The sequence below is a fragment of the Schistocerca gregaria genome, chromosome 4, assembly GCF_023897955.1.
Source record: "Schistocerca gregaria isolate iqSchGreg1 chromosome 4, iqSchGreg1.2, whole genome shotgun sequence".
NCBI classification, from domain to species: Eukaryota; Metazoa; Arthropoda; class Insecta; order Orthoptera; family Acrididae; genus Schistocerca; species Schistocerca gregaria.
The window spans coordinates 706,461,135-706,473,894 of record NC_064923.1 but is presented as its reverse complement, the minus strand read 5'-3'; the positions used below and the strand labels follow the sequence as shown (position 1 = coordinate 706,473,894).

The following is a 12,760-nucleotide window of genomic DNA, read 5'->3' as shown; positions in this document are numbered from 1 at the left end:
GCATCCTTGTAAATATCAGTCACGGAAAATATTTACATTTGCTTGTGCTGATGCAGAAAGGGAAAAAAATTAGAAAGGTGCTTGAAGACGAATTGCTAGGATAGTATGAAGAGGTGACTATATAAGTAAATCATGTAAGTTCCACGAACTTTTCTGCACATGAACATCTGATGCTGACAGCTGCTTTCCGAACCCAAAATAATGACGGAGTATCTTCTAAAGATGCGTTCTTTTGTTCAACAGTGTTGAACCTTGACTACAGCTGATTTACGATTGGCAGCCTTCTCCGATTACTAATGGTTTCTGCTTCATCAGGTGGATATTGAGAGTATAATACCAGCCTGGACGGACGTCTTTAATTTGTTTCTCGTGAACTGGGAATTTTTTAATGAATGGAAACTAAGCAGAGTCCGTCGTATCCCTAAGAATGAAAATCATCATTCGCCGGTTTCTACCAACCAGTCAGCAGTTTACATATTGCAACCAGAATTTTGGAATGTATTGCTCACAAAAGTAAATTTATGTACTTTAACACATTCAACCTGTGTGACAAATATGAGTCCAATTTTGTAAATACGACAGCATGAGCACTGTAATAGTTAGCAGATGATCTAGAATATGGCAGAGAGCAAACAGTTAACGTTATTAGCCTTTAGTTCAAAAATGGCTCTGAGCACTAAGGGACTAACATCTGAGGTCATTAGTCCCTATTAGACATCAATAAAGCATTTGAAACCATCAATCATCAGGTACTTCTCATAAGAATGTGATAGCTTTCAGACAGTATACAGACGTGGTTTGAAAGCTATTAGAGAAATAAAGAGAATGGTGTCCTCCCAGGAATGAAAATTCGTCATTGAAGCAAGTTTTGCCAGGCGTTAGGTGTCAAACTTGGACCCTCTTTTGTTCTTCTTACACTCCTGGAAATTGAAATAAGAACACCGTGAATTCATTGTCCCAGGAAGGGGAAACTTTATTGACACATTCCTGGGGTCAGATACATCACATGATCACACTGACAGAACCACAGGCACATAGACACAGGCAACAGAGCATGCACAATGTCGGCACTAGTACAGTGTATATCCAATTTTCGCAGCAATGCAGGTTGCTATTCTCCCATGGAGACGATCGTAGAGATGCTGAATGTAGTCCTGTGGAACGGCTTGCCATGCCATTTCCACCTGGCGCCTCAGTTGGACCAGCGTTCGTGCTGGACGTGCAGACCGCGTGAGACGACGCTTCATCCAGTCCCAAACATGCTCAATGGGGGACAGATCCAGAGATCTTGCTGGCCAGGGTAGTTGACTTACACCTTCTAGAGCACGTTGGGTGGCACGGGATACATGCGGACGTGCATTGTCCTGTTGGAACAGCAAGTTCCCTTGCCGGTCTAGGAATGGTAGAACGATGGGTTCGATGACGGTTTGGATGTACCATGCACTATTCAGTGTCCCCTCGACGATCACCAGAGGTGTACGGCCAGTGTAGGAGATCGCTCCCCACACCATGATGCCGGGTGTTGGCCCAGTGTGCCTCGGTCGTATGCAGTCCTGATTGTGGCGCTCACCTGCACGGCGCCAAACACGCATACGACCATCATTGGCACCAAGGCAGAAGCGACTCTCATCGCGGAAGACGACACGTCTCCATTCGTCCCTCCATTCACGCCTGTCGCGACACCACTGGAGGCGGGCTGCACGATGTTGGGGCGTGAGCGGAAGACGGACTAACGGTGTGCGGGACCGTAGCCCAGCTTCATGGAGACGGTTGCGAATGGTCGTCGCCGATACCCCAGGAGCAACAGTATCCCTAATTTGCTGGGAAGTGGCGGTGCGGTCCCCTACGGCACTGCGTAGGATCGTACGGTCTTGGCGTGCATCCGTGCGTCGCTGCGGTCCGGTCCCAGGTCGACGGGCACGTGCACCTTCCGCCGACCACTGGCGACAACATCGATGTACTGTGGAGACCTCACGCCCCACGTGTTGAGCAATTCGGCGGTACGTCCACCCGTCCTCCCGCATGCCCACTATCCGCCTTCGCTCAAAGTCCGTCAACTGCACATACGGTTCACGTCCACGCTGTCGCGGCATGCTACCAGTGTTAAAGACTGCGATGGAGCTTCGTATGCCACGGCAAACTGGCTGACACTGACGGCGGCGGTGCACAAATGCTGCGCAGCTAGCGCCATTCGACGGCCAACACCCCGTTTCCTGGTGTGTCCGCTGTGCCGTGCGTGTGATCATTGCTTGTACAGCCCTCTCGCAGTGTCCGGAGCAAGCATGGTGGGTCTGACACACCGGTGTCAATGTGTTCTTTTTTCCATTTCCAGGAGTGTATATGTCAGTGACATCCCGTATGTGTCGTTCTGTAAATATGACCTGCTGCTTTACTTAGAAGGGACCTGAATATATCAGTACTGCCATCCAATCGACTAACAATGACTTGGGTTCGGCCCTCCGTTGGATGAGTTAAGCTGAGCCGAAAATTAAATGCGAAGAACTTTCAGGTAATTTTGGTTTCACATCAGAAGTTAATTTGAACTGAACTGTGTAAAAACCTGTCCTCTATTCCTTTTCACAGTTTCCTGTTACCTCATCAAAAAACGCAGGAGAACTTTGCACATAGAGCGAAGCTGAACAGAAACCACTGTCGTTACTGTAGGAAGACTTTCTTCCTCCCCCTTCAGAAATGTCGGATCATATTTCATCAGAGTGAGAGAAAGTTGTGTGTTCATTCACTCTGCCGAACCTCCAGTACTGTTGTATAATGCAACACGATACTTCTAATGAAGACACTAGACGATTAGAACTAAAGAGGAATTCTTGTGTGGATTAGATCTGCAACATTACGTCTCTTTGACCTTTCTCACTGCTTCTTATAAGAATTGCTGCAACTGGACAAGCTAGATAACTATTACGTGATATATGTCCTTCATTAGTTTCTGGGCACACTCTAATCGGGCCAAACAACACTATATATTGTCTCAGCATGTTTAAAACGATTCACTTATCTAGTAATGTGGTTGTAAGAATCCACTTGAAAAACATCTATATTCTCCAGTGCAACTGTCCGTCCCATACCTAACTATCCCGTACTGTAAGCACAATTTTAATTATTGTTGCAACCAAGAAAAGACTAAACCACTTCCTTTTGTCATTATAATTTAATTCCCAATATTAGCGTAATGTTCATTCACTCACCCGACTTCTTTTTTTTCTTCTACCATCATTGTTCCTACCCCAAACTCGCCCCACCCCCCTACCAACGCCTCTCTCATTGTTCATGTCTATTGTTGTCACAGCCCACAGTCTTGATTCCGCTTCCTGTGAATTATTCTGTTCTTCTGCCCTTCTTCTGTTTATGTGCTTACGTAAGCAATGATTTTTTTTCTGCTGAATTACAAATAAATGCAGACTTCTTCTTCCAGTTCTGTTTCTCTTTTTCTCGTCTCTTCATTAATTACGCTCTACCTCATTACTCTTTCTCTCTCAACTCTGCTCGTATAACCACTGATCAATGGCCACAGTCTATATTTGACTCTAATGTATCTTTTTCACTAACACGAACCGCCTAGGCTTCTGCTATAGCTATTGCTGTTATCGCTGTTTGTGTCACGACTATTTCTGAATGTTGTGTCCCATGCTACACATAAGCAACCTTATAAAAAAAATCCATGCCATAATAGATATATTGTAACATATGAACAACTCCTATTTAGATGTGACAGCCTTCTGAGCATAATATTCTCAGGATAAATAAACGAAAAACTAATTAAAATAACATATACATTAAGTGTTTTCACTTACGAAATCATCGTATGGTAAATTGCGTCAAAATTACGACCCTAGCAATCAGTTGCTTTTAACAGATTTGCTTGTGGAACAAGGAGAAAATTAGAGGCTTGTTATCGTGATTGGTTTTGTCTGATGAGACATGATTCTTCGTGTGCAGATGGCGGCGGTGTGTCCCACTCCGTCAGCTCGCACGCGGCTCTTCTCAGCCATGGCGTCACGCACTCCATAGGACACCATAACTTCGGCGACTCCGGCCTGTCTCACGGATACGACTCTGGTAAGTACACACAACATGAAGCACAACACTGAGAAGCTCATTGTTAAGAGAGCACCGCCTAGAGGGAGGGAGTGTGTGTGTGTGTGTGTGTGTGTGTGTGTGTGTGTGTGTGTGAGAGAGAGAGAGAGAGAGAGAGAGAGAGAGAGAGAGAGAGAGAAAGAGATTGGGGGGGGGGAGGAAGGAGGAGGGATTTCTATTTCGATCTATGTAGAGGGAGGGCGGGATTTCTAATTCGAGCCATACATAATTATTGTAACTCGTTTATAAATACGATATTTTTACTCCCTGAACTGTTGATGCTTAACTCATCAGACGCGTTTCGCTATTTTACACGTCTTTAAGTCGTTGTTTGCGCGGCACCTGCGAGCATTTCAGGCAAATTCGCGTCAAAATTGTTCGTTTTTCGTGTTCCTTTCCTCAACCGGTAAAAGCGGATACCTTGTAGGTAGATCACTTTGTTGTTCGTCTGTCCCTCTGTCTGTATGTCTGCTTATTAAGAAACCCTTCTTCTCAGGAACGCGTAGAGCTATTAAGCTGAAATTTATATTGTAACACCTCCGTTTTTTCCCGACATGATCTGCTCGAATAGCAACCCAATATTTATTATTAAATGCGAACATTTTTAGGTTAGGCTTTACCGTGACTGTTACTGACATTTCCTCCAAAAATCGTAACACAACACACACACAAATGTAATACTTACTAATGTAAATCCACCCGATGATGGAGGTTTAAACCTTCGAAACGCGTCGTGGAAATAAAACGGTGACTGGTAACAATGAACTTGTTGTTTCATTTAATTTATTATTAACTTGACCGTGAACCTAATGGGGTTGGTAATCGGAATTGACTGCTACGGAAGTTGTTACTTTCCAGTTCGTCCTGTTCAATACTATAACACTGAATGTACGGTAATAAGGAACACCAACACAGTTTTACTAATTACGAACTTATATTCTTCTCAAAACACAAAAAGGAGACAGCTACTGCCTTCGTCATAAATATGTAATTACGCCTAATCTCAGCACAGACTTTCTTCGTTTGCCATTATCGTCACACGCTAATCCATCACTGTATCCAACACTCCAATCCAAGGTTAGGCCGGAGTGGTAGACGCGAAACTAAATATCGGCACTAGTAACGTCACTAATCACTTTTATAAAGATACTTCACCACTTTCCCGGTATTTATTTATTATTTAGGTGTCTAACCACGGCGATGATGGCACCCTTCTCGGTTAAAAACACTGTATTCCAGTAATGGCCTCCACACACACACACACACACCATTTCCGCCAACCACTCTGGCGCATCTCGACACTCGCTCTCGCAACATGTCACAATCGATTGTTCGCCCTATCGACCTGTGTCGAGTGCAAAGTTATACTAAGGGCCTACGGACCCCTTACAGTATCCAATAGTAAGATGTACTGTTCCTTGGCGATTGAAAAGATTTGAGCTTGCAAGTCAGTGCTATCAAAAGATACTGCGGTCTGTAAGGGCCCCTTTTTCTGAGGAGTGGGTTGAGGTATAAAGTTGGAACTTATGTCAAATACTAAGGTGGATGGTCTCTTGGCGGTGTAAATGATTTACGATTCTAAGTCAATGCAATTAAAAGATACACCATGTACTTTACACATTTTGGTCATCAAAACCTGTAGACGAACTCTCTACCTACATGTCGGGCGTGGTGGTCTAGTTCTGCCGGCACGATAGCTCAGCGTATTCGATCAGCGTATCCTCTGTATTTTTTTTATGAAGCTGATTGATGTATTCGACGATAAATTTGAAGGTATGTCACGTGAAGTCCGCCTGGATCAAATGACGGTGACAATAATGGAATATACACTCCTGGAAATTGAAATAAGAACACCGTGAATTCATTGTCCCAGGAAGGGGAAACTTTATTGACACATTCCTGGGGTCAGATACATCACATGATCACACTGACAGAACCACAGGCACATAGACACAGGCAACAGAGCATGCACAATGTCGGCACAAGTACAGTGTATATCCACCTTTCGCAGCAATGCAGGCTGCTATTCTCCCATGGAGACGATCGTAGAGATGCTGGATGTAGTCCTGTGGAACGGCTTGCCATGCCATTTCCACCTGGCGCCTCAGTTGGACCAGCGTTCGTGCTGGACGTGCAGACCGCGTGAGACGACGCTTCATCCAGTCCCAAACATGCTCAATGGGGGACAGATCCGGAGATCTTGCTGGCCAGAGTAGTTGACTTACACCTTCTAGAGCACGTTGGGTGGTACGGGATACATGCGGACGTGCATTGTCCTGTTGGAACAGCAAGTTCCCTTGCCGGTCTAGGAATGGTAGAACGATGGGTTCGATGACGGTTTGGATGTACCGTGCACTATTCAGTGTCCCCTTGACGATCACCAGAGGTGTACGGCCAGTGTAGGAGATCGCTCCCCACACCATGATGCCGGGTGTTGGCCCTGTGTGCCTCGGTCATATGCAGTCCTGATTGTGGCGCTCACCTGCACGGCGCCAAACACGCATACGACCATCATTGGCACCAAGGCAGAAGCGACTCTCATCGTTGAAGACGACACGTCTCCATTCGTCCCTCCATTCACGCCTGTCGCGACACCACTGGAGGCGGGCTGCACGATGTTGGGGCGTGAGCGGAAGACGGCCTAACGGTGTGCGGGACCGTAGCCCAGCTTCATGGAGACGGTTGCGAATGGTCCTCGCCGATACCCCAGGAGCAACAGTGTCCCTAATTTGCTGGGAAGTGGCGGTGCGTCCCCTACGGCACTGCGTAGGATCCTACGGTCTTGGTGTGCATCCGTGCGTCGCTGCGGTCCGGTCCCAGGTCGACGGGCACGTGCTCCTTCCGCCGACCACTGGCGACAACATCGATGTACTGTGGAGACCTCACGCCCCACGTGTTGAGCAATTCGGCGGTACGTCCACCCGTCCTCCCGCATGCCCACTATCCGCCTTCGCTCAAAGTCCGTCAACTGCACATACGGTTCACGTCCACGCTGTCGCGGCATGCTACCAGTGTTAAAGACTGCGATGGAGCTTCGTATGCCACGGCAAACTGGCTGACACTGACGGCGGCGGTGCACAAATGCTGCGCAGCTAGCGCCATTCGACGGCCAACACCCCGTTTCCTGGTGTGTCCGCTGTGCCGTGCGTGTGATCATTGCTTGTACAGCCCTCTCGCAGTGTCCGGAGCAAGTATGGTGGGTCTGGCACACCGGTGTCTATGTGTTCTTTTTTCCATTTCCAGGAGTGTATATATAACACGTGTCTAGAAACCGGGAGGTCGTCGGATCGAATCACGGACGGGCCACAAATTTTGCAGTCTTCGTTGGACTCGAGCCGTCACTTCCCAACTCTACGAGGAGTCGTCAAAAACAACACATGGTTCGGATTTCACGTGAAACTGTAGGCACCCTGTCTCTAGTTAAATAAATGGGGTATGGATCACACAAGTTGCTCAATTGGCTTCCAGTAAAAAGACTTGTACCGAGACACTGATCCACATAAAGTTATTCTTGCTATCTATATACATAATTAACTTTGTACTCAACCCTCAGAGCAAATGTCCTACTCGCACGTGTTTTTTGTTGTTCAGTCAGACTATTGTGCGTACGCCGTGTAGTTTAACAGTTCATTGATGATCTAATCACCAGTTTACACGAAACTCTAACAGTAATCGTGATAAACGTGAAAACTGGTGATGCGATCACCAGTAACTGTCTCAATTACACAACTCAAAAATAACAAAGCCTGGTAAAACCAGAAAACAAACAATACAAATGTGACTTTTCAGGCAATGGTCGCAAGCGAAGTGATACTTTTGACTTATGGTCACATGGAGAGAATAACACGATATTTGTTAAGACATATAAAATTAACGATATGTAAGTTTTGCATTTTGAATTCCACAACCAAACGCTTTTGAAAAGAATTGTTTATTTTTCATTTTAGCCACAATAATTGGGAGATATGCATTTACTCAACCACTGTTCATCGATTTCGGCTACAAGCCAATTTTAAGTGACGGCATTCTTTCGTGACCGCTTTCCAAACAATTTGTGTTGCTCATCTCAATACGAAAGCAAATCGAGCCCCCCTCCCCCTCCCCACCAAGGTGAGAGACTGGAATTCGGTAATGATGGGAAGAGGAAGAGAACAGAAAATGGCAGAAGAGTTTGGACTGGCAAGAAGAACTGAAAACCTAAGTCGCCTTGTAGAGTTTTGCACAAAGTATAATGTAATAATCGCTATCACGATTTAAGAATCATGGAAGAAGGTTGTACACGTGGAAGAGAATTGGAGACACTGGAAGGTTCTCGACTGACCATTTAACGGTAAGACTGTGATTTCAGAACAACATTTTAAAGAGTAAGACATTTATAGTAACAGATGTGGATTGTGACCATAATTTATTGGTTATGTATTGTAGTTTAGAACTCAAGAACTTCTAAAGAAAAGGTAGCAAATAATGGAGATGGGACTTGGCTAAGTTGAGAGAACCAGAGGTTGAGGCGAATTACAAAAGAAACATTAGGCAACGATTGACTAAAACAGGAAAAAGGAATACAACAGAAGACGAACGGGGAACTTTGAGAAGTAAAACAGTCAAAGTACCAGAGGATCAAACAGGTAAAAATATAACGCCTACAATACACGTTGAATGTAACAGGAGGTACTGAATTTAACTGATGAATCGAGAAAATATAAAAACGCAGAAAATGAAGAGCTAAAGGCTATATAAGTGTCTAGAAAATTAGACTGAGAAAAAGTGTGAAATGGCGAAGCAGGAATGTCTAAAGGGCTAATATAAGTCTATAGATGCATGTATATTAGGTGACAGATAGATACTGCCTTCAGAAAAATTAAACAAGCCTTTGGAGAAAATAGAAATAGTCATATGAATATCAAGAGCTGAAACGAAAAACCAGTACAAAGCGTAGAAGGAAAAGCTGAAAGATGGGAGGAATACATAGAGGGGCTATCAAAGGGAAATGAAGGAAATATTATAGGAGAGGAAGAGGAAATAGATGAGACGGGAGATATGATACTGCGAGAAAAATTCGATAGGGCACTGAAAGACCTAAGCTGAAAAAAGGCCCCTGTTGTAGATGACCTTCAGTACTGCTGATATCCTTGGGGTGAGCCAGCAAGATATAAGCCACAAGGGAAATACCCTAGACTTCAAGAAGAGTGAAATACTCCAAATTCAAAGACAGCAGGTGCATACAGGTGTGAAAAATACGAAACTATTAGTTTAATAAGTTATCGTGGCAAAATATTGATACGAATTATTTACAGAAGAATGGAAAAACTGGTAGATGCTGAGCTCGGAGATCAGTTTGAGTTCCGGAGAAATGTTGGAACAAGTGAGGCAATACTGACCCTATGACTTAGATTAAAGAAACGCATACTACGTTTACAGCTTTCGATACTTAAAGAAGCTTTCGACATTATTGATCACTACACACGCTTTGAAATTCTGAAGGTGGCATGGGTAAAATATCGGGGGAGAAAACCTTTTTGCGTTTTGTACAGAAGTCAGACGGCAGTTATAAGAGATGAAGGGCACGAAAGGGAAGCAATGATTGAGAAGAGAAAGAGACAGCATTGTAATCTATTCCCTATGTTATTCGATTTCGATCTGTTCTTTGAGCTTTGTAGAGGAAGAAAAAAAAAATGAGAGGAGAAGGAATTAGGATTTACTCAGGGAGATGAAATAAAAGTTTTGAGGTGTGCCAATGACTCTGTGATTCTATCAGAGACAGCAAAGGACTTAGAAGTCCAATTGAATGGAAGGAACGGTGCCTTGAAAGGAGGATATAAGTTGAACACTATCAAAAGAGAAAAAAGAGTAATAGAATGTAATCGAATTAAATCAATTGATGCTGAGTGAATTAGTCTAGGGATTGACTTACTACAAGTAGTAGATAAGTTTAGCTATTTGGGCAGCAAAATAACTGATGTTGGCCAAAGAAGAAGGGGTACAAAATGTAGATTGCCAATGACGAAAAAGCGTTACTACGTCTTTTCTGGAGTGTAACCTTGTACGAATGTGAAACGTGGTCGATCAGACAAGAAGAGAATAGAAGCTTTTGAAATGTGGTCCTGCAGAAGAATGGTGAAGATTAGATGAGAAGATCATGTAAGCAATGATTTGGTATTAAAGGGAATTGGGAAAAAGAAATTCATGACATATATTTACTGAAAGATGGGGTCAGTTGATGTGACGTGTGGTCAATTTAATATTGGAGAGAAGTGTAGAGAGAGACCAAGAGATGAGTACAGTAAAGAGTTTCAAATGGATGTAGGTTGCAGTTTAAAGATGAAGAGCCTTGCATAGGATGTATTAACGTGAAGAGCTGCAACAAACCAGCCTTCAGACTGAAGACCATTACAGAAACAGTGAAGTACGACCCTAGACACGCATTCGGGAGGACCTCTGCCTGTCCGGAGATCCAGACTTAGGTTTTCCGTGATTTCATTAAATCTCTTAAGGCAAATGCCGAGATGGTTCCTTTGAAAGGGCACGAAGAATTTTCCTTCCCCATCTTTTGCTAATCCGAGCTCGTGCCCCATCTCCAATGACCCCACCGTCGACGGGACGCTAAGCACCAATCTCCAGTCAGTACTTCTCGAAACGGGAGAGCTATGTAGGGCTGCACTCTGGTTTGTATGCTCCACCAATGCCAAAGGCTTTCCAAACCTCAGGACAGGAGAGTATCTCTCATTCCCTCTCCTGTGATGCACCGTCTGTATGGCGAATCTTCCGGCAGTCTCGGAAGTTGGCTCACTTGAACCTTTCGTGCCAGACGTGTGTAACTATGCAATCCTCTTGTGCAGCTGTAAAGGATCAAGTCAAGATGCTAGGCGTATGGATTCTGTGCATTGTGTTCTCTGTGCTGAGCGGAGCGGATGGCGCGGATGCCTCGTAGTACCGTTTGCCGGTCAAAAACATTGCTGATTTTCGGAAGGCTAGAACACTGGTGCAGGTCCTACAGAGGGTGGCTAGTAAAACCTTCGAGGTCATTACGGTCAGAGTGAATAAAAAACAGAGAAAATTTCATATTTTAAACATGGCTGAAGCAGCAACTGTTAAAAATCTTCATGGTAAATGATAACAGCCAAAGAGTTGCAGGATAAAGATTTATTGAAATCCTTGACCACGGTTTCTGTATGTCTAAATATACCATCATCAGAAGCAAAAATGCAACTGAACAGGAAGGCACCTTCATTAGCAAAAAAACTTAGCAATATAAGTGAGATGAAGAAAAAAAAAAAAAAAACGTTTACAGCTTTAAGTAACCATGAAAATTACCAAAGTATTACAAGCACAAAAACTTTTAGTCACTTACTAAAATCACATCCTGCAATGGAGATGCATAAAGCAATCGTGCCAAAGGCGGCACCAGTAATTAAAATTAAAATATCACCTCCGTAATTATAAACAGATGGTCGATGCGAACGCGGCATACTATCCGTGCTTAGCCTGTGAACTAGCGTGAAGAGGTTGTAGAAGCACTAGCCTGTGTCGTAGTGTCAAGCAGGTGAAGCTTGCGCTAAGAAACATATCCCACGAGAGAGGGCACTAGAGTTATGCGAGAGAATCTCGCGCAAATTAAAGGCTAGGGTACATACTAACGAAAACGAACAAAATGTTGTAGGAAAACGAAACCATCTGTCATCATGAATAAAAACCATAACAGAATATTTTAAACCACAGTACACATCGAAAACCGCGAACAGCAATCATCAAACATACGTAAAATCCAAACAAGACAGGAAAGGAGCATCTCACCAGCATCAACAGACAAGAAAACTAGCTTCTAGTCATCCAGACTACATTACGTTAGAGCAAGAAGGGGTTTGAAACTATCCTAAAAATTTTTGTTTCCAAGCTCCACCTGTTCGTTAAGAATAAATCCATCTTTTGAGACAGATGTTTAAAAATTTCTAATTCCTCGAACAGGTCCAGTTTGTAACCCTTACTCTCTTCGTGTAGCAATTCTACGTCATTCAATTTACGTGGCGTATGCCGTAAGAGCAATAGATGTTCAGCAAACGTGGAATTGTACACGTTTTCCCCATTTTTACCTAGCATGTGTTCTTTATACAGGGTGGCGCAGGGAAACGGAAATGTCGAAATAACGTCATTTCCGTGAATAAATTCATAAAACTAGTAATTTATTAACGAAAGTGAATGTATTCAGTATGCCATTATTCAGTATGTCTTTACAATCAAAATGTCCAAAAGTGTCTCTTTACTTTTTAAAGATGACATCGGAAAGATGTGCTCCCATTCGGCGTTTACACTCTAACAGCCTGTTATGAAAACTCTGGAATGCGCGGTGTAGCAAATCTTGGGGAATGGCAGTGATTTCGTTTTCAGTGTTCTCCTTCTGTTCATGGGTTGTTGCAGGATGTGTACGGTACACCTTGCCTTTAAGATATCCCCACAGGAAGAAGTCGCGCACACTAAGATCAGGGGATCTCGCAGGCCATGCAATGTCACCGTTACGTGAAATAATGCGTCTTCCAAACAATTGACGAACTGCTGCCATCGATTGTCGAGCAGTGTGTGACGTGGCTCCGTCCTGCTGAAACCACATGTTTTCGACGTTAAGATTAAACTCGTACAGTCTCTGTGTAAAGAATGTTTGAAGCATTTCAACATA

The 12,760-nt window shown here is 43.9% G+C and overlaps 1 protein-coding gene across 1 annotated transcript in view; it reads left to right on the top strand.

Annotated features, from left to right (window-relative positions):
* The window catches only part of LOC126266684 (uncharacterized), a 62,615-nt gene that overhangs the window by 34,592 nt on the left and 15,263 nt on the right, over nucleotides 1-12,760 (top strand). The window contains exon 4 of the mRNA XM_049971109.1: nucleotides 3,955-4,074. Within this exon, the coding sequence (XP_049827066.1) occupies nucleotides 3,955-4,074 (120 nt within the window). The remainder of the gene's footprint in view (nucleotides 1-3,954; nucleotides 4,075-12,760) is intronic.